General features: G+C 39.4%; 1 protein-coding gene and 1 long non-coding RNA gene across 12 annotated transcripts in view; one reads left to right on the forward strand and one right to left on the reverse strand.

Moving 5' to 3' along the window:
- Positions 1–22,389, forward strand: part of ZNF827 (zinc finger protein 827) — a 122,328-nt gene that overhangs the window by 88,788 nt on the left and 11,151 nt on the right. For all 10 annotated transcript variants that reach the window (XR_014583852.1, XM_083834656.1, XM_083834653.1 and 7 more), the window contains 3 exons: positions 230–333; positions 19,982–20,119; positions 21,653–21,824. Coding sequence is in view for 9 of the 10 variants with exons in the window: in XM_083834656.1 (XP_083690782.1) it covers positions 230–333; positions 19,982–20,119; positions 21,653–21,824 (414 nt within the window). In the remaining variant the exon portion in view is untranslated. The remainder of the gene's footprint in view (positions 1–229; positions 334–19,981; positions 20,120–21,652; positions 21,825–22,389) is intronic.
- LOC310898936 lies at positions 7,232–19,975 on the reverse strand. Of its 2 annotated transcripts, none has more exons than XR_014583861.1 (2): positions 17,512–19,975; positions 7,232–12,319 (listed from the first exon to the last, which is right to left on the reverse strand). It is a non-coding gene; the product is annotated as an uncharacterized lncRNA (long non-coding RNA). The 2 variants fall into 2 exon arrangements; XR_014583862.1 differs by having other exon boundaries at positions 7,232–16,561.

A 22,389-nucleotide genomic window follows, 5' to 3' on the forward strand; every position in this document is an offset into this window, starting at 1 on the left:
GTAATTAAAAACATTTTGGGAGGACTTCAGTTTTGATTCAGATGCAGTTTTCCCGAAGCATGCTCCTTCTCCACACCTTACCTCACAGTCTGCATATCTTTCAGCATGAATTCTGTAAATTAAATGGGGCTTTTAATATAATGTTAAGGTCAAAAATCGTGCTTGCTTTTTTTGTTGTTGTTGTTAACTGCTGTTTTGTTTACAAAAAGACATCTTATTTTCCCCATAGCCCTTTCTTTTCCGAAGACACATTTAGACAATCACCGTTCACTTCCAACACAAAAGATCTCCTGCCTAATGAAACAGCTCTTCATGGAAGGACATCTGCACCAGGTCAGATACCTTTTTTTCTTTCATTAATTCCAGTCAATATAGGTTTTTTTTATTGTTATTATTTTTATTTTCTTACTGTAAACAGCAACAACATCTGACCAGTGCTCCTAAAACGTAGTTTACTTTGTCAAAAGGTAACTGTCTTTCCATCACAGTAAGTGCTTAATGGGAGGAAAAAAAATGATTTATTTATATTACTACTCTTTAAACTGCTATTGTGAATTGTATAAGGAAACAAAGACTCTATAACAGATTAAACAGCAGTATTAACAGGTAGGTTTTTTTGGTGTGTGTATTCCATGTTTAAATGAACTTACATCTGATTACTGCCTGCCATTCTCTTGTTACTGGCCATTTCTATCTCCATCTCTCACAGTATGGATGAAATGTTTGCAGTATGTGCATGAGTGGCTGAGCTTGGCAATACAATTCCCCTGCCTTTAACAGTAATTTAGAAACATTTTTGGAAAGATACGGAGTTCTAACAAGATACCGAAAGGCCTTGGCCTTGGTGTCTGTGGGTGCGTTCCCACTGATCTTCTGAACCAGCTGACAGGCATTTTATGCCCAAATGTAGCTTGGGCTATATTCTGCATTAAAAGAGAGAATATAGACATATATCAGTACCATTCAAGGTGGCACTAAATACATGCAAAACCTTGATACGTGCCTTTACTGTCCTGTTGCAAAATATCTCGTTTGCTAGTTCACTGGTATCTGTTCTTAAATTAATAGCTCTTGAGTTCTAAAGGTCAGTAATTACACAGCCAGTAGCAGTGGGGGTTATTCACCTTTTCTTAGCGATCAATAAAGTTTTGGGCATGTTACTGCTAATTTTCAACTATAGACTGTCATTTAATTTACAACTTAACAGACCCTTCATTTTGTTTAATGCTTGAATAGTCATTTGACAGCTTGTGAAGTGGCAGATGAGGTTAAGAGCTAGATGTTGTCTAAGGGTAAATATTCATGGCAGAAAAAGAAGAAAAATTGTAGCAGGAGGACAAGGGTCTTCAGGCTATTCTCAACTACACTTTCCCAAGGAAGGTAGTGGTTTTTGTAACCTAGGACTAGGTGAACCAGATCAGTTTTGCGGTACTTCTAAGTATTAAAATGTAAACCAGGTTATCGCTTCAATTCTGGCTTTTGACCTTGGCATAATATAGAATATTCATATACCCAGATGAAAGACAAGAACTCTTGGACTCCTTAGGCAGCGCTCAATACCTCAGAGGACATGGCCTCTAGCAGTAATGCTCTTACATCATACCAAGATGAATGTCTAAGAATTCTGATTCTCAATAAGACTTCATTTTAAGTGAGGCCACTAAAACTGTGGATGGGTTTTGGTAACATGTTTAAAAGACGTAAATTATCTAGTTGGTTAGGACATCCTGGAGTGTTAAAATGGCTATTGAGGAACTGGTTTTTATATGTTCATGATGCCCCATATTGTACTTTATGGAATATAAGTCTTAGCTGGATAGGTCTGTGCATTATAACAAACGTTAAAAAGACTCCAATATGTAACAGCAGTATATATACTGAAAATCTAAAAATGTCAGTTTGTTTCATTTTTCTTTTTGCAACAACACTGTCATTCATTTTCTGAGCTTCATAATAAATTCTTGGACCTGAACAGCAACTTTACAGTAGCATCAGGAATGTGATTTAAATTTTTAATCAATTACAAATGTAAAATTCATGTAAAAGAACAGTAGAATATCCACAGGTAGATTTTCTATGAGTTTCAACCTTCTAAGAAGAAATAATCTACATGGTGCTATGGATAGCTCAGAAAAAGCTTCATCCCTGCATAGAGTAGCATAAAGGAACAGTAACAAACCACAGTAAAGGCCAACCGGATGTAAGAGAAAATGCTGTGGAAATGTATATGTGGTGTGTCCCATGGTTAAATTGTATGTATGCTTTTGGTTGACATTTGTTTGGGATTATTTCATCCCTGAAATGGGATAGTAAGAACTAGAAAAGAACAGCACACAAAATGACAGGAAATTTGCAGTCTGGTGTCATCTTCAAGTCATCAATTAAAATACAAGCAGATTAGCTTCTAACAGCCAGCAGCATTCAGTAAGCAGTGCCCACACCCAAAAATGCCACTCTGTGTCACTGTCACCACGGCTAACGGAGGCCAATGAACAAGTGTGGGATCTGAGCTGCTACTCTGCACTGGTGCTCTGTGACCTGGCACGGCTCAGGCAGGCAGAGTGGCGTGAGGAAGCCTTTAGGTCGGTCTGGGTGGCTTTGGTGAAACTCCATCTCCATGCTTCTTTCCAAGAGAGTACCAGCACAAACTGATGTATCCCCAGACTCCTGCCAATTTTCTGTGTGCAGACTTCTTGGCACCCTAGCTGAAGAGGAATTGGGAAAGTGACATGAACATGGGACGGTCAGATATCTCATGTGTCAGGTTCAATTCTTTTCTATATTAGGTAACAATATTATGTAATTGTATCATTTATCAATAATCCATCTTAAACCTGTCATCCTTACTTATTTGTATGAGGACACTGTTTCAGAAGCTCACCTGTTTTAAGAGTTGGACCACTCTCAGCCAAAATTTACTCACAACAACGTCCACTTTTTTTTTTCCTTTTATCATGGTATCCTTCAGCTTTGATAATTCTTCTCTTTTGTGGCCTCATCTGATGTGCTATTTTATATCCCCTTATTCCAGCCTTCATTTTTGGAAAAGTAAGCCAGTCAACATCTTTTAGTCTCTGTTGGTATGATAGGGTTTCCATTCCTTGACCAGCATCATAGCCTTTTTCTGTCTCTGTTTAGGGCAATTAATCTCTGCAAATATGTGTAGTAAGAACTACATATGCTATTCTACGTAAAGTCCTACCAATTACTTTTTCAGTAGCGTGAAATCTTTATGTATATTGGAAATGCCTCTACTGATTAATCATAGTCTTTAACTACAACACACTGATGACTTGCAAATCATTTGCTAATCAAATAGTGACATGTTTTTCTTTTCCTTTACAATTTCAGCTGATGATTCCACAGCATGCAACAGCAATTCTTCTTGTTACTTCATAGGCATATGACCTTGTAATTTGAATTGTTTCACTTGTTATTGTAGCTATCAAGATCATAGTTATTTCTTTAATACTCTGAAATTTCTGCATATTTATGCTTTTGTTAATGCAATGCTTAAAAACTCAAAGAGGATTTTTAAGCTGGTCCACAGTTCAGTCTTTTAGACTTCGTATAGTAGCAGCCCTTCAGCCTACTGCCATCCTTCTTAGTGCAAACCACTTCTCTTCATATCCAGTTTATAAGGGAATTGCAAGATTAGGAATTTAAGAGGAAGTGCGCACTCTGTAGGGCACTGAGTATGTAAGATCCCCAAGGAGTATGAAACAATTAGGAAAGACCTATTAAAAGATGTGTGAAATGCACTGATTGGGGCACTTACTGGGAGAAAAAATAAGGGGGGGGAGGGGGAAGGATGGCATAGCAATATATTTAACCTGAGATAAAGGTGAAAGGAATCCTGATCAGCAGCAGTATCACAGGCAGGAGAAATAATTAGCATGTAGCAGCTTTTAAGTCTGGTAACCAATGAAAAAATCTCCACAGCTGTTAGAAGGGGAGTCCAGCAGAAGTAATGGTACCTCCCTGATAATCTGTGGTGAATTGTTAATATTTTGAGGAGGGAAGAAAGTTTCCTGTAGTACATAGTTCAAAAGTATTAGATGGGTTTGGGGAATTATTTCCCTTCCTTTCTGAAGTGTTTTGTACCTTAATAAGCATATGAAATTAATTGCAGTTAATTTTCTGGATTATTCTACTATCTAAATATATTCACTTCTGTTAAAAAATTAAAATTAAGATAGTATTGATGACCACTTCAAACAGTTTGTGCAAAAAATACAGTAGTATCAAAGTCATATCCAATACAAAGGTATATTCAAAGCAATTCAACAGTTCGAGCTTTTTCCTTTAAGAACAGCAAAGTGACCTTTTTTGGCCTAGCAAAAGGTAAGGGGAAGAAATGAAAATTTTCATTTCAAACAGTTGCTTTAAAAGGGCATTTTTATCTCCTGTTTTATAAGACTGGTTTCTTTTGACAGAACAGTTTAGTTGTATGTCAGACTATGTAGTTCAGCCCAGATCCCTAGATAAATCAAAGACTTGATCTTATGCTGGTGTTCCTGACCCTTAGCCAATCTTTAATGTGTTTTAACAGTTTTCCAGTATCTCATTGACTCATTCTGTAAATCAAACCTGCCTCCATGAAATGCAGATGAGTGATATTTACTATTTCTTTTCCAGTCAGTTCATTAATATTGTCAAAGACTCTAACCGTGGGTTTGAGAAGGATTTTTTCTCCATGCATATCTGTATGTAGTATAAGAATATTTCATTATTTTCTCTCCATTTCACCAAGAACTTTGTATCATCTTTCACTTACATTGCCAGTGCCAAATATTGAAACAATTTCATCTATAGAGGATTTTTATTTTTATTTTTTTAATTTCATCTTTTTGTGAAAATTTACTGTAACTTGCAAAACTGTAATTTTGATTGTGATAAATGAATTTCGCATGGATGAAGTGGACTTCTGGAACTGGAAGATGTAGGTTTTTGTGACTTGTAGCCCATGAATAGTTCTGGCTCTCCAAGCTAAATTTACCACTGGTATTTATTTCAATGAAATAAAGCAAATAAAGCTTCTGTCCTCAAGTCCCTTTCTGAAAATGCATCAGTCTCTTCTGTCACTGGGTCTCCATGTTCTGCAGTGACCTGTAAGATGACAGCCCATGCTTACTCTTCAGGAATGCCCATAAGCCAATATTGAATCAGTAGCGTGATACTTTTAGGTCAGTAAAAAATTGGAAACATTGTGCAAAACAATTGTCAGTTGTATTTTTAATGATGATGCCATTGGTGGCATTATCCTATATTTGCATTTATTGAATTAAATTAATATATGTGACAAAGATTCCTGTATGTTTACAGCTACTACAGGACTATTCAGCAGATGTACATGTTTTTCCTGTAACCCTTCATACTTGCACCCTCCTGTTTCTGTTCTCTAAAGCAGTAATTCCACAGTAACTTTAATAAGCTAAAATAGGCAAATCTGCCTGCTCCCTGGGCATGTTTTTGCACGTTCTCCAATGCAGTGGTACTGATGTTTGTGTGGCCATATTGCAAGCTGGATCGGGGGAACTAGCGGACTACTCTCTTTTTTCTAATAGTTTGTTGGGATGTGAGCAGGGTGAAGGTAAGGCCGTATCTTCTAGCCATATGACCCTTCAGCATTTATGTGAGATTGATGTGGTTGTGACCGCACTTACTTTGTTTCGTATCTTCTGTGACTGTAGTTGAAAATAACTCTTGGACATACAGGGTTTAACTTGGATGTGATAAGTAATTAAGCTGTTCGCTGCTGTCCAGGTACCGTATGCTTTAGAATGAAGTAGTTAACATGTTTCTTCCTTCCTAATCCCTTTTTAAAGACACTTTAAGGTTAATGTTGTAATCTTGATGTTGTGATTTTGCATATGTGGCTTAAAGCATCTAGAAAGTAGGTAGCAAGAGCCCTTTTGGTCCAACCTACAAACATACTCATTGATATACAGTATTTCTGGCAGTATTTGCACTGTGATTGTGGCTTCTGCAGCAAACTAAACTTCTGCAATTATCCATTGCAACTAGTTCTGAATTTTGGGTCATCTCTGGGTTAGTTAAGAAAGTCAGGATTTTGATAAATTGAATATGAAGTTAAGAGTGAATCTGGCTATAGTTTCAATTTCTCCACAAGTTGCCAGTGACTCTTTTCCAGCTTGGCCTCTTTTAGCCTGTTGCCAGACTTTCTATTTTTAACTTACCTTATGTTGTTCCTGAGACCACTGTAACTGCACTGTAGAGATGGAAGGAGACCTCGAGGCTTTTATTTCTGTGGCACTTCTGTCACCCTGGAAAATGTGCTAGGCCATAGGGGACTGTGAAATGCACAGGCCCTAAGGATTCGGCTGAAGTGCTCAACAACGAAATGTTGGCATTTAAATTGCCATTGTACAGCTTCCCAGCTATGTACCCATGGAGTTAATTAGAACAATTCACACCTTCTTACAGTTGTTGTTTACTTATATCTGCCAAAAAGCCTCTAACTTCACATTATAGGTAATTCCCTGCTTGCTTTATGAAGGTTTTCTTCGCAATCCTAAATGCCAGAATGTTTAAAGGAAAGCTAGGATTTAAGAATACAAATACAAGCATTTGATTTTCTAGTATATTCAGAGCAGCAGAACCTGTGGACTGTTATTTCTGAGAGAATCGCAGAATGGTTGAGGTAACAAAAGACAGTTCAACTAGACCGGTCTAGTTCAGCCTGGCTGCTCAGGGCACAGTCAGTGGTTTGCTCAGGACCCTGTCCAGGCAGGTTTGGAATATCTCCAGGGACGGAGACTCCACAAGCTGTCTTGGCAACCTGTGCCAGTGCTTTACCACCCTCACAGTCCAAAAAAAAAAAAAAAAAAGTGTTTTCTTATGTTTAAATGAAATTTCCTGCATTTCAATTTGTACCTCTGCCTCTTCTCCACTGAGAAGAGCCTGGCTTTTTCTTCGCTGTTCCCCCCATCAGGTATATATACATGTTGAAAAGATCCCACCTGCCAAGCTGATCCCTCCAGGCTGAGCAGTCCCAGCTGTCCTTGTATGACAGATGCTCCTATCCCTTAGTCATGTTTGCTGGACTTCAGACTTTTTTTTTTTTAAGTCTAAAAGAACATTTCAAAATCCTAGGAGCGTTTTCTGGCCCTGTGATGGATTAGCAATTTTTTATTGCCTATGTAGTAGCAGAGGGAGTCCACTTGCACATGAATTGACTTACCTAGTGCACTTTTTCCTCCTTTATCCCTTTATTTTTGGTGTTTATGATCATTGCATTTGCTTACAGTTTTGCTCTGAGTTATGAGCTTTGCCCACCCAGGACATTTGATAACCCCTTCAGCTTCTTGATGATACTAGTGCCTGATCCCTGATGGCTTCCTGGCAGCGTGGAAAAACATAGAGTGGCACTTGAATCGCTATGCAGGGTTTGCTCCACCAGGCATTTGTTCCTGTTGTTCATTTCCATCTCAGCATTGTTGTGAAATGTGCGTGTTGGAAGCAGTGCTGGAGGTAGATGCTACGCTGCTGTCATCACTGCCTGCAGAACACAGTGTTAGGTACTCACTAACCCTCCCAAAATCTGGTTCATTCGGTCTTCAAAAGCGACCATTTAATTTTATTTCTCTTCTGATACCTGTCTGGGGTGAAATTCAACCAGATACTCTCTTTCTGTGTATGTATATGAATCCATGCAGATACCTGAAGAATAGTGGAGAGAGCCCTCTGACAAATCCAACCGATGTGACAGCCTCATAAATGGTAGGAAAATACTTGTGACAGAGTGGCAAATTGATTTGAGTAGTTCATTTAAGTTCCTGATTCCCAACGTGTATTTTACTTTGATTCTTCACACAAAAAGTACATCTCTTGGGTACACGCTACCTGGTGTACGCTGTCTTTGCACACGTTAAGAGGCTAAGGATTGTCAGCCATCCTGGTTGCTCTCTGAAGTCTGATAGTAGGAGACAGATAACTGGCAAGTTGTAGACAGTGATTCTAGGAAACCGAGATAGTTGAACTGCTGAAGAAGTGGGCTGCGCTTGGCATAGTTCCACAAAGAGAGACAGATTTTCAGAATTTGTTCAACATAATTCAGTGCTAAACTGTGTGACAGTGGTTCTGACTCTTGCTTGTTTTTATCCATAGCATCTTGTCTTCAGGTTCCCCTGATCGTCTGCCTGGGCGCAGCCTTCTTTTGCTGTGTGCCCAGCTGCCTTGACAACCAGCTTGCACTGCAGCCTTTGAGCAGGGGGGTCTGAATTTCTGCTTCTTTCCTTGGAATCTCTTTACCAAGCAAACTTACAGGATTACATTTCCTTTTCAGTTTTTTTCTGGGTCTGCTGCCAAGCATGTTTGCATCTAATGCACGTGTGTTGCAGGTCTGTGGTGCAGTGATAGTGCCCATCTCCTGAGCAGCCATCACACTTCAAAACTAACAAGGCCCCTTTCAAAAGAGAAAGTATTCTTAGGCAGAAGAGACCATTTCAACTCATCAAATCTCCTCTTGCTCAAAAATGCACAGTGCGTTCTTCGGCTAAAATAGGACAACTGAAATGTGCATCATGTGCAAATGTGTACATGTTCAAATTTTTCTTAACAATCATAATTTATTGGCCATTCCCACAGCAACTAAGGGGACTGTGATCAGATCCTTCTGAGGAACGCATGAAACTCCTGGTGAATTGTCCACTCCCTCTCTAAATACAGCATATGCTAAATAGCTGGGCTTTGCAAGAATTGCTGTGGGCATACAGGGCTACTACTTTTCCTTGTGAAGGCACTGCACTGATTATTTTGCCTGTTATTTACAGGACCTTCAAGATGAAAAGTGTTAATTATAATAGACAAACAGAAATACATTCAGGTCCATGTCTAATGGAAGTCTTTAAAGGCACTTCTATCTGAAAAGTTATGATTTTTTAATGGGCAATTTTTATTATGGGCTGCCTTTATACATGGTATTTTTTTCAGTCTTACACTGCATGATCTTCTCATACAGACAAAAATATTTATTTTCATTTCATTTCATTTCCCTTTGTGTTTGTTCCTCCTAAAGCAGGATCAGCTTCATGGTAAATGGCATAAGAAAGTCATTTTGCTCAGAACAAATACCTTCCGGTTTCATTCGGGATAAACCCATGTTAGACTCCTTTCACTAAATCCAGCAGACCAGAAGCTGTTCATATCACCATCATCAAATCCAAGTCAAAATGGGCAAAGGTAACAGTTTCATTCCACATGGAAAATAAAACTTAGCATTTGGGCTTTCTTTTTACCCTGAGTAGGGCAGGTTTTGCTACCTCTTAACATCTTTGGATGTGGCTTCTCAGTTGTTTGACAGCAAGTGATTTTTTAAAAAGTAAAGTAATTGTAGCCATCAGTATTTCAAAATAAATGTGTAACACAAGTGGAGGTCAAATCTGAGAAGGGCTTACTGAGCAGCTACACTCATCCAAAGCACAGAATGAGAAATGTCAGATTTTGCCTAACTTGTCTTCTGGGAGACTAATTCAGGGCAGCACAAGGTTGTTTAGCTGGTTCTTTGGACCTGTGTTTTGATGCAGGTGACAGAAGGCAACCTGGTGAAGAATGGCCATGAACTGATGAAATGTGATTTTCAGGAAGGGAAAAAGGGAAAACAGCAAACTAACAGCAGTTGGCCTCAGGGAGTACACTTGTTACAAACAGGGAGATCTGTGTGGAAAAAGACCTGACAATGGTTGTTGCCAGGCCATTAACGAAACTTGACCCTTACGTTGAGTGAAGCTTTTGGCGCTGCTTCCCACAACACAGTAAGGAGGAAAACCTAGAGCAGGTGAAACTTTAATCAGGTGGGTGAGGGTAGCTGTCAAACCCCAGGAACCAAGTGGGATTCTGCAAGGGTCTGCGCTTGTTCTCATATTGTTCAGTCCTTTAATTAATGTAGGTGACAGAAGAGAAAATGTGCTTATTAAATGTCCAGGTGACACCACGCTGGGAGGTGCCTTAATCACTTCAGAGGACAGAAGTAGAGTTCAGTCGTGTCTTGAGGAAGTGAAGAAATAGTCTGGAAAACATTGGCTAACTCAGTGAGGACAAAATTCCATGCTTGGGTGAATGGTGAGCGCCACAAAAAGGGGGGAGAGATGAACGGCCAGGCAGTGCAACTGCAGGGAAGAATCTGGATCAGTCTTGGTCAAACACTGTATGTGGAGCTGACAACATACACATTGCAGAAAGGCCAGATATCCCTTTGAGATGTTGGGAATGTTGTCTGTAAGGCACCTGTGGTACTTCTTGCTCTACAGCTGGAGCCCTGAATCCAATTCTGGGCTTTGTAACCCCAAACCAATGTGCACGAGAGCAGTGGTCAGAGGTTGAGAAACCACGAGCCGTGCATAAAGGTTGAAAGATTTGTGTTTATTCTGGAGAAGAAAGAGGAGAGACACGATAATGCCATTCAAATATGTAAAATGACAACTTTAGGAGAAAAGGAATAAATCTTGCCTATGTTCATGTGAGTAAAATATAGAATAATGGATTTAAATGACAGCAGAGGAGATTTAAGTTAAACATCAAGTAAAACTTTCTAGCAGTGGGGGGGGATTTTGCACTGGAACAACTGCCGTGCAGGCTGTGTTGCCTCTGTCACTGGAGGATTTTTTTTTTAAATGTTAGACAAGCACCTGTCAGGACTGATAGGTATGCTGTGTGTGTGGTGGGTGCACCTTTGGGCGAAGGAGAGGAAAAAGTGGCTTCCTGAGGTCCCTTCCAGCTCCAATGCTGTGATATAAATTCAGTAGCAAAGCTGTAATGGTGATTAAATAACCTTTTGAAAGAGACTTGATAGATCGGGCTTTTGGCTTATAAATGCTCGGCATGCTGGGTTTTAGACTCTGCATGTTATTCAAACTCATATGAAGTCTCATGTCCTCTTTTGTCTGTCTTAATATCAGAAAATTTTCTAAAACAGACCGAATAGGAAACTTTTCCAAATACAAGCCCAACGTGAAATAGAAAGAGAGGTTTTAAAATGACTTTTCTCGCTCTGCAAAAGGAATAGGAAGACATTATTCTTTCGCATTTCTTTTCAGTTACCTTGGGACTCTCCAGTCCTCACCTGTCTTATTTTGTACAAGGTTGTCTTCTATGATATTTGTCTGCCTAGGAGTAAATTAAATGCAAAATTCATCAGGCTACTGGGACAGCTTAAGAAAAAAAAAAGGCCATTGTTGAAAAAATATCTAAGCAAGAGAAGATGCTTTTTTCTTCTACAGCCCTATTTCAATCAGGGTACAAAGTTCCCTGCTGTTTCCTGGATGTTTTAGTCGAGTCCTGTTGGGGCCGGGGGCAATGCCGATTACCCTGGTGCCCTGCGGATGCAGCCCGAGCAGAGGCAGATGGGAGCAGTGCAGAAGGAAGGTGGGACACGTGTTTATGGAAGAGAGAGAGGAGAGGTGAATCTCCTCTGAAAGAGGAGTGAGTTAAGGGCTTCAAGGAAATGGCAGATTCGTTACTTATCGCTCAGGAAATTTGCAAGAAAAGCACAAGAATTGTTTTCTTTTACAGCAGCAACCATGTACTGTGAAGGGTGGTACCTCTCCCCCAGCAACTTGCAAGGTGGCTTTTGCTGGATGTTTGCAGTTACTTTCATTTAGTTTTGAATCTTAATTTATTCAGGTCAGGAAGAGGTATTCAGTCTGTGCTTGGGATTGGGTTTTTTTTGCATCCCCTCCACTGATGTTTCTGGTCACCAGCTTACGATTTCCCTCGTAAAGAACTTTTTACTCCTCTAGAAAGAATGCAGGGAGCTGAAAAGAAAAAAGTAATCAAAAGGCCAATTTGTCTTTATTTGTATCTGAATCCTGGATAGAGTACAAGTGTTAGACTCTGCAAAGTGCCCTAAATGTGCTATTACCTCCTCTCTATGGAAGAAAAGCCCCCACTTCAGGTGGACTTGCAAGTAGAAATTGGCATAGTGACAAAAAGAACTTTATACACATACGATAACAGTCCTAAATATGTATGACAGTCACTGAATCGTGTTTAAAAGTGTTTCTTAGAAAGTGTGTCTTAAACAGAATTGTAGGGAAGAAACTCAAAGGGTAGAAACCTATTGGCAATACAGAAATGAATCAACTGTGTTTTGAAAATAACAATAGGAGCAAATTATACCTTCATAAGTTCATTTGTATTCAGTATTGTAGCACCCAAAATAAATGTTACAGTGTAAATGGATGAGATAAATGTGAGGGCCACCTACCTGAGAGTGAATTGGAGGGGGAGCTTATGCAAATTCATCGTGGCACATCTTGCAGCTATCATGGAGAAAGTTTCAGGGAGACGTTGTAGTATTCTATTAAAATAAAGCATAGGACAACAGAGAGCACATTATCAAGTTTTTCTCTGACAATAGATACAGAATTTAACTTTTATTTATAATAGCTATTATTTCTAAACAAGAAAAAAAGTTGTGTTGATCGAGCCTTTTGCTACTCAGGGGACTCATAGCTCTATTGGCTGACAGTGAGCAGATAAGCTTTCAAAAACACATTTTGGGGGAATTTGCTGCTAGTTTCTTTCCCTTTCTTGCAATGTCTCCACTCTGTCTAAGAAATAAACCAGTTTCCATGTGGACCGTATTGCATTATCTCACATATAGTTATGAAACCAAGCTGACTTTCTTCACTGTGATAACTGTGAATGACAGAGGAACTGCTGGAGCCTGTGCAGTGAGCAAGATGGACTCTTCCATGACCACTACTTTCTGGTCAGAAATGTTACAGCTTAAGGCCTTACTTTGCGTATGTCAAGAATTTTACATTGTTTTATTCCTTCTTACTGTGTATAGAACAAAGTTAGCAGCAAGAAAACCCTGATTATGCTTTATCCTAAAGCAGTACAGTGCATCATAGAAGCTGGGTGGTGTTGTCCAGTGTTATTCTCAACTTGATGTTGTAGTGTACATTGTTATAAAAATAATGTATTTCAAGAAATGACTGGAAAATTATTGCAGCTTTAGGATTTATTAAAAATCTGCAACTCCAGCCACCTTTCACAGAATTTACAAACATAGACTGATTTAAGTTTGGAACTGGGAAGGAAATTTCTGTTTTCTTGGTTGTTTCTAAAGTTTCAAGTTTAAAGCGTACAGTAAAAGCAAATCTGACAGCTTGATAATGCAGATGAAGGTTATCCCAAACCTCACTGCTTGGTCAGAAGTTCTCTGTTTGATAAGTGAAGTTGTAAGAGAAGTTGATTTTTAAACAAAGGTGGGAAGTGGACTTGTGTTTTAAAGTCAGTGTATCCCTGCCTTATCTTTGTCATGATATGGGTTTTATTCTTCTCACCCTGCTTGTAACTGCCCGTTTTTGAGCAACGGGCTTAGTCTTAGTGGTGAAGTGCACCATTTTCCAATGTACCTGTGCAGAAGCATCTTTAAAGTTCGTCTTTTGGTTTAACTTTTTTTTTTTCCCCCACAAAAACAAGCATCTTTATCACTTCTCAGTGACCTTTTCAAATGTTGTCGCCTATCATCGTGCATTTGGAATAACTCAATGCATAATATTAATGTTTCTTTTTGTGGTTTATACAAGCTCTTTATTGAAATACTTCCAAGTCTTTTTGGTTGATGGCTTCAGAAAGAGCTACTTAAGCACCATACTTCTAATACATAAAATCATTTGGTTTCTATTTTCTCCCATACCAAGGATTTTAAATTACCATAACATGACTATCTGTTACCACACTCTATAGTAATGTTAGTTAGTTATGAAGAATTTGAGGAAAAAAAAAATAAGAGCCTGTTAACCTAGTTGGTAAAGTTGTTTTATTTAGCAATGAGGTGTCCTGTGCTTCCTCTTTGCAGTTTTTTTTCTGTCATTCAGACAGCTTGTGTGCAGTTTTTCAGGATTAATGAAATAAAAAGTACATGTCCCCCTTGCAAGTGGAATTATGGTTTGTATATTTGGGCAGTAATTTTTTTATTGAGTATTGCTGTAGTTATTAAAATCTCCCAAAATAACTTCTCTTATCTGATGCACGTTGTGACTGGGTACACAGGCTTACATAAGCCCTTCCTTTGTTCATGCTTCAAACTTGGTAGCTTGGCCACAGGGCCCTGCTGCCAGCACTAGACAGCTCCCAGACTGGTGCACGATCACCTCTGGCCAGCCAGAACACAAGCAAGGGGACTTGGGTTTATCTGAACAGATGCCCCTGAATTGGTATTGCAGCACTTACTGCCTTTAATAGCTACAAAAAGTCATTAAAAGAAAGCCCACAAAGGTGTCAGGCAAAACAGCTTGGAATTTCAGCTGAAGCTTTGTTTTTATTTATATACATATTTCTTATTTCTTTTTATTTTTGTGGGGTGCATAGATTTTTGCTTTTATGCCAAAAAGCTGTTGCTTATCACTGGCTAATAGTGGATGAGCCTGCTCACAGTAAAAGATAAATCCCAAAATAAGACGAGACAGGTTGCTGTGATGCTGGCTGAGACAAATGAAGACTGCAGGACCACTAAGGATCACAGATTCCTTAGATAACTAGCAAGACATATCTTACTTAAGAACTACAGTATCTGGAAGGATTCCACCATTTATTTTAACTGACTTACTAGAAATAAGAATTCTGGTGCCACAAATAAAACCTTTGTGAAAGTAAGTTGGGAAGGAAGTAAGATATATAGTATCTGGAGCACTGCAATTTCATACACTCAATATATTTTTGAGCTTGCAAGCCCTTCTCAGGCTTTCAGCAAACAAGCTTCCAGCAAAGCCTTAATTACATATTCCACAAAAGAAGTTCTTGATTTTTAAATACTGTGTGCTTGCCAGAGGTGATAGATGAACGCGTAGGTGGAAGGCTCCAAAGCAGTAAAATGCATCTTTGATGATGTGGACACTGCAGAGAGCAGGAAGACATAATAACATAGATGAATGCAGAGGAAGAAAAGAAAAAAAAATCTGTGACCAAATACATGTTTTTAAAGCAGTGTTTGTATGATTGCCTGATCTGAATGCCTTGTTTCTGAATAAATCATTTCTTGAACTTTTAGTTTTTTAGATGCAACAGAATAAAAATAACCTTACAAATGGGACAAGTTCTTGTGACATTCCGATTCAGCTGCATACAGTATATTTACTTCCTGGGTAACAGTGAGGTACTTGAAAGATGATGCTAACAGCAATCCATTTCAGGCTGGTAGGAACCAAAAGTTATCTGGTGACTGTTGAATTGCCTCAGTCTTTCAGAGCAAAGCTGAGGTGTCCTGTCGTGGGACATCTGCACTTCTAGTTGTGTAGGTCCTCTTGCCATGAGGATCTATATGAGGATCACAGAAGCCTGGTTACTTTATCCAGCACTGTTTTCTGGTCAGTTTATTCATTTTCTGTTTTTGTGGAGTTTTTTAGATGCTTTTTCCCTTGGGAGCTTCCTTCTACATCTCATATTCTTCACATCAAGTTTTGTCCCTGAGGAGTATGAGGAGGGAGGTATTGCACATTTCATTTTCCCTTTTTTTTGCATCAGCTATTATCTACCTTTTCCCAGTTCATCTCTTGTTCTGCGTTTGGCCATCTCTCCCTCTTAGTGCTCAGCCTCCCCCTGCACGACTGTTCTGCCACCAGTTCCTCTAGATGTCTAACTTGTTTTCTTCATCACGTTTCGGTTGCAAGGGGGTTTGATCAAAAACAGTCTCACCACCACTCTTTATTTTCTCCCTTCACAGAATTTCTGTTCACTTCATTTTCAAAATCACTTACTTGATTTCTTCTTGACTGTCTACGTGGTATCAAACTGTCTGAACAACCCGAAGTGTAAATATGATACACGCTCCCAGAAGAATGGAGATGATAAATGTTGACCTTCCTTGTTAGGTCTCATCAGCACCTCTCACTTCTACCTTTTTAAGGAATGATTATTGCAAAGGACAATCTATTTAATTTTTATCTATAGGATTCTCTGGGACTGTAAGGATCTGCCCTTGCGAAATTTGTTGCTTCTGAGGTCTACGGAGTTGTGAAGATGAAACAGAGAAGCAGCTGTTTAAGTGATTTATAGGGTGTCAGAGCAGACAGTAAACCAGCAACGGTTATAAATATGAATTTATCTTCTTTGAAAAATGCTTCATCATATATGTTTTGGTTGTTTTCTTATCTTTATATTTTTCAGTTAAATAGTGGTTTCATTCTTTCAGTTATTGGTATAAAGATATAAAGCTAAGCATTGCAGTGAACCACAGATTGAAATACAATGTAGTATAAAGCACTGTGAAGCAGTAATTGAAAAACACACAAGCTAAGTAAAAGAAAATAAGTAATCAAAGTACCACATATCAGAGCCCAAATCCAGTCTCTTGGGAAGTTTCTTTGTATGTGAGAGCTTCTAGCAGTCACAATGCTGATTTAGTGACTCTAGACAGTTACTTATGTATTCAGGTCACACTTTGTTCTCTTCTTCATTTAGAGCTTCAGCCAGATACGGTATCCTCTCTCAGCATTTGACAGAAGTCAGACTAAGGCTTTTCAGGAGGGGTGGTTAATGCGTTCTTCATAGCGATATTACCAGTTTGAGGTTACAAAAAACGAGTTCACTGCTAAATGTGAAAACCAAAAATACATACATGTTCAAAATTATCACTAACAGCTTAGGAAAGGGGTAGGTAGTAATTATCTCAAGCCACTGGGCTTTGCCTACCAGAAATTATTCTGTTTGAAGGGGCAAGGGGAGGGATGGAGCAACATTTCTGCAGCTGTTGTCTGCCATATCCTCACCACAGGGAAACTTGAGGTGGGGACAGTCCCAGCTCTTTCTAACCCCATGGGGAATGGTCAGCTTTAATACAGGTACTTGTTATGAAGTCGACTTGGGGTTAGTAGGGAAGTGATGCCAGGTGATGCAGAAGGGCAGGAAAGGTGACCATAAAAATGTGTTTCACTAAATTTCATGAAGTTTTACTTTTATATTAAAAAATAAAATCTAGCTCTTAAAACTTTCATGCAAAACTATTTCAAAATAATTTTATTACTAACCCTTAATATGCTGAGTCTTAAACTTTCTCTTACTTTTTAATGATGTACTAGAGAACTTGGAGGCCTTCCATTTTACTAAGCATACTTTGTTTTAAACTCCACAACCTATGCAGCCTCTTACTTATTTAATAATTTCAGTATTATTTTGTCTTTTTTTTTTTTTTAACATAAATGCTTTGGAATTTGCTGTTGAATGTTTAAAGCAGAAATCTTACATCAGGTCTTTTTTTTTTTTTTAAGTATGAGAATGTCTTGGTGAAAGATGGATTTCTATGAGACATCTCTCGCAATGGTGACTTATTATTTAATGTTAGTTGGTCTCAGTCCATCTTCCTCCTGGCCACTGAATGACCCTCTGTGTAAAGTATTCTTAAAACGATACTTTCTTGGTAAATGCTTTGGGATACACAGAGAACGCTGTGCACAAACCAGTGTTAGGATCTTGCTTCACAGAAAAGACCATTCCCTGGCATTAGACACAGAGCCCAAGGACTGAATATGGATGTTGACTCACCCGATTCTTCAGGTCACTGGCCAGGTCAGTTACTGTGTGTGTTTTGAGGAGTTTTCTGGACCACCACGTGGACACAGGGCTTAGGCTGCAGACAGAGTTTTCCAGAGGGTGAGGTGGGTAGAAGTAGGTGGTTTCCCTCGGAGCTGAAAAATCTCCCACGAAGTGCTGAGGCTCCTGCTGCACCAGAGACCAACTCTGGTCTGCCATGAACAAACTAAGAAGCTCGCTGAAAAGAAAAAGCTTTGCTATAGATAGAAGATTCAGTAGAAAGAGAAGAAAGAAGCACTGTAGTTAGGACTCCAGGAATAAATCTTTAAAGTAAACATAAGTACTTTCAAAACACCTACAGTATCCTCTTTTGCATCAATGAAAAATATGCAGCTGCTTTGCGGGGAACTAGCTTTCACCAGCTCGAGATAACCAGAGAGTTGATATTTTTCCAACTTCCTATGAGCTTCCCAGAACTGATAGCTATAAATCTGCCAGAGGGAAGAGGATATTTCTCCTACTTAAGAGATAAAAGAGAGCTGATGATTAATGCTGAAATGAATTGTTAGGAGACTTATTTACTTCTAATTGAGCCTACTTGTTTGGTATGTGTCCCAATTAATTCATTTTTGTTGTGACCATATTGAGGCAACCTGCACCTGTGTGACCTTCTCTTATAATTATTACCATATGCCTTTTTTAAAGCACTGTTTCGATGATGTCCTCAAGAAGCTCTGCTAAAATAACTGTAACGGTAGTACAGAGTCAGATTTTTCCATTGTTTTGAATTCGAGGATGGTAACAAAAAGAATCATTTGTTATTCAAGTTCTTGGAGGTTAAGGGTTATGGTCCCTTAGGGGGTGGGAGTGAGGGTCTTTTTTAATTTCACAAAATGGCTATTTTGAAGAGGCAGGACTTGTTCCATGACTAGGAATTTTTTAAGAACCAATGTGTTGTTGTTGGATGGTAGTACTCAGAAGTGCCTCATAATTTCTCAGCTGTGCTGAACATTGTACACACACAGGGTCACACGAGAAAGGAACAGGAGCTGAAACAGGGCTGGCAAATACGACCATCCATAAACTTGTTGAGATTGCTATGTGCAATCTCAGCCCTAAATGAGGCATTGTTTTTGTTATTGTTTAAATTAATTACAGTATTTGACAACTATTTGCCTAAATCACAGCAGAGTGAGATGGACACCTATCTGTGAATGAGAGACTCTTCCAGACATGCTAGCCAAATTTGCAGTGGTAGGTAATGCTGCCTGTACACATGGGTGTTTATTCCTCAGTGTTGCACTGGATGAAGATTTTACCATTTTGTACCAACCTCCAAGGTAGCAGCTTAAGCTCAGCAAGATATTTTTGCGCTCTTGTCCTCAGTTCTCCTTCTGTGTACTTGAAAATACCAGCGAAATGGCTTCCCTCCGTCACACGTGCACCAGGGGAATTAGTTCTGGGCAGCAGTGTCACAGGTGGTGTGGGATTAGAGAAGGGTGCTCTGCATGTTGCATCTTTCATCATTCCAGTAGAAGTAGGCGGTCTTTTAGCAAAAATAAGTCCTCATATAGGTCTGAATAGTATCACTACTATCTTCAGTCTCTATTGGTTTCCTGCTCCCTTCTGTCCAGATCAAAACTGGTCATGCTTTTACCTTCCTCCTGAAGCACTGTGTACATTTTTTGTCTTCCTCACTTCCAGTCTTTTTCTCTCTGCATCTTTACAGAGTGACTTTGTGTTTTATGCTGTGTGGAGTTTTTTTTTTGATATATAGCAGACTCTCTGTCCTTGGAACAATTAAAACCACTTCTTTAAAGATAAGTGCTCTCTGTGGGTCTGAGTTTTTCAATGGACAGCCCTCTAAGCTGTTGGGGATTTTGATGCCTGAGGACCGCAGGTACTGGTTAGAGCTTACACCAGATGCCACCCACTCGTTGGCATGCTGGGCTCTCTTCACTTAGCTTTTGTCTGAGCAATCTTCTGCTCTCCTTCAGTGGAAGATGCTCATATTGCAGCAGTTTCTGCATCACTAGAAAAGGATTGGAAGTTTTCCTTCAGCCGTGAGTAATACTCCAGTGTAAAATAAACCACCAGCTCAAACCAGGTCTTCTTCATCCACCAGGCAAAAGTGGGTGATTGAAAAAGCCAAAGGAGGGGTTTCTCCACAAAATCAGAATTGGAGGTTAATGCTTTGCACTGCTCACTTTGACTCTCTCTATTTACATAATCCAGTTTAATTCTATGTCTAGCTCATAAGTGTTCTGCTTTAGAGTATGTATGGAATATGCTGTATGAAAGATTAATTTTCTTTCCACCACTGGGAAAGTTTCCGTTTTACATGAACTTGTGTGCCACATTACACTGCATATACCTGAAGTGCTGTGTTTTATATGATACCTACAGGACTCTGCTGAGTGAAATCTGAGATTCTTTACAGTTATTAAAGTACAACTTTCTGTTTATGTGTTTTTGGGCATAGAAACAGAAAAGCTAGGGTTGGAGGCAGGAAATGGATTGCCGTCTTGGAAATTTAACGACCAGCTCTTCCCCTGTGATGTGTGTGGAAAAGTGTTTGGCCGACAGCAGACGTTGTCCCGACATCTCTCGCTGCACACAGGTAAGCTGATGCTTTATTGTTCTCTGCAGCACTGAGGAAATCCTTGTGTTCATCATGGCCTGGGGAGAAGGTAAGCAGAAGAGTGTATGTGGAAGGAGCTATCCTCAGCTTGTTGCACCTAGAGCACAGCCAAGCCCAGAAACAGGCCAGAATGTCATAGCAGTGGTACACAGAGGGTTAACTAACATTTCTTTACAGCCTATTTTAAATTAATTTTTATACAAAATCTGCAAGTTCAAGTTTGTCCAGGTTCCAGTAGACTTGCGTGTAGACCTCAGCTGTTTAATCAAGCCCATTAACACAGTCCTGAAGACACAGCTTTTGTCTGGCCTTTTTTACATTCACCTGACGAGCTTTTTAAACATTACTTAACAACAAAAGATTTGGCCTTGGTGTTTCAGATGTGGTGAAACTGAAAGGATTTAGTATCTGTCACTCACCTTTGCTCTCATCGTTCACTTCTTCTAAGAGGAACACGGGCTGTTCTACCCCATATCAGCTTTCTTAAATCCGATCAGCTTCAAATCAACTGAGACTAGCAGAGTTTTGATATGGAAGATGCACCTCGTCAGCCTGCTGAGGTGCACTGCACAAATTAAGACTTGAATGCAAGAATTTCTGATGCGGTGCTGAAAAATATTGTTGGCATAACACCAGTATGTATCGTGTCATTTAGTATAGCCATGCTGAAAAGGTTCAGATGCTCTTGCTCCTTGGCTTTATGGGGTTTTCTTAATCCAAAGCTTCTCCATTGAATTTGTTCCCCTAACACTTGTAGTATTATATTTCAAATATAGAGCAGCAGCTCTTCAAAGGGAAAGGTTGTAAAAGCTGATGTAATGTTTGGTTGTTTTATTAATCAGCTCTTCAGAAAATGAAGCCTGGCATGCACAAAAAGATTGCTGCGAGGATTTAGAAATGCTTAATTTAAAATAATTTTTATTTTAACAGTTGTGAAGCAGCATAACTTGTGTTTAATTTCTTTAATTGCTCTTTGAGTGGTTTTTTGGTTAGCTTGTGTTCAGAATTGGCCTGATGATGCAGCATTCCCTTTTCTCCCCACTCTCAGATTTTAATACAAAACCATCAACCATCAGCTCTCTGCAGGTGATCACATGGGCAACCTCAAGAATAACTGGGCCCAAAAATCAAATAAAAGATGCTAGGTAAAGGAAGTAGGTGTAGCTTATTGACCTGTTTCTGTACTGGCTCTGCTGCAGCTCTCAGAGCAGCCGTTACCCCACTTTTCCAGTTTATGAGGTTTTATATTATCTGACTACAAATGGTAGAACATGTTAAAAACAAAAACAAACAAACAAAAAAAAACCACCCTAGCCCTAAACTACCTCTGAGTGAGTTCTTTTTTCTGAGTAATTGCTGTGAACTCCTATAACTTTGCGAAGTGCCAGGCTTCCAAAGTACCTCATTCAGGAAGTTGCTCAGAGAGACTCCAAAGAATGCATATTTGGAAGCTTTGAAAATAGCTTGCTTCAATATGAAATATACATTGAAGGCTTTCTGTTTCTTTCTCAGAAGAGAGAAAATACAAATGCCACTTGTGCCCCTATGCTGCTAAGTGCCGTGCTAATCTGAACCAACACCTGACCGTCCATTCTGTGAAGCTGGTGAGTACAGATACTGAGGACATTGTCAGCGCTGTCACTTCTGAAGGCAGTGATGGAAAGAAGCACCCTTATTATTACAGGTGAGGACCCAGATGAGGGCTGTGCACCAGACATTGGAATCTGAATGTCTTAGCTTCCTGCTAAGGTGGTGTTACAGGGCCACCCTTCTGGCATCGCAGGGTGGAACTGCTCTCAAAGTATTTGCCTTGCCCGTATTTGACTTTGGGCTAAGCAGCAAAACCCATGTGGCTGCCTCATGCTGTTTGACTTGGATAGCAATAAGGAAGGAATGACATTTTTGGTGTGTGTTTTGTTGTTGTTTTTTTAATGGCTGTGTGAGGCAGATGGGCTCCAAGAAGCCTCTTTAACTTTTCATTTAAGTTTTGTGCTTCAAAATACCCCATTGTTTACACAGATTCATGGCAAATGTAAAGTGCTATGCTTCCAGTTGTGTCTGTTAGCTCCGTTGTTTTCAGCCAAATCTATGAAATCAAAGAATAAAGTTTTACAATAATTATAATGACTACATACACATTTTCCTCCTTTGCTAGAGGTATATACGTTCTGTGACCAGCATGATGAAAGAAGATCTTTAGGAGAATTTACCTGGAAACTTGGAAGGAATTGCCCAGATAAAATGGCTGT

This window comes from Anser anser, assembly GCF_964211835.1.
Source record: "Anser anser genome assembly, chromosome: 4".
NCBI lineage: Eukaryota > Metazoa > Chordata > Aves > Anseriformes > Anatidae > Anser > Anser anser.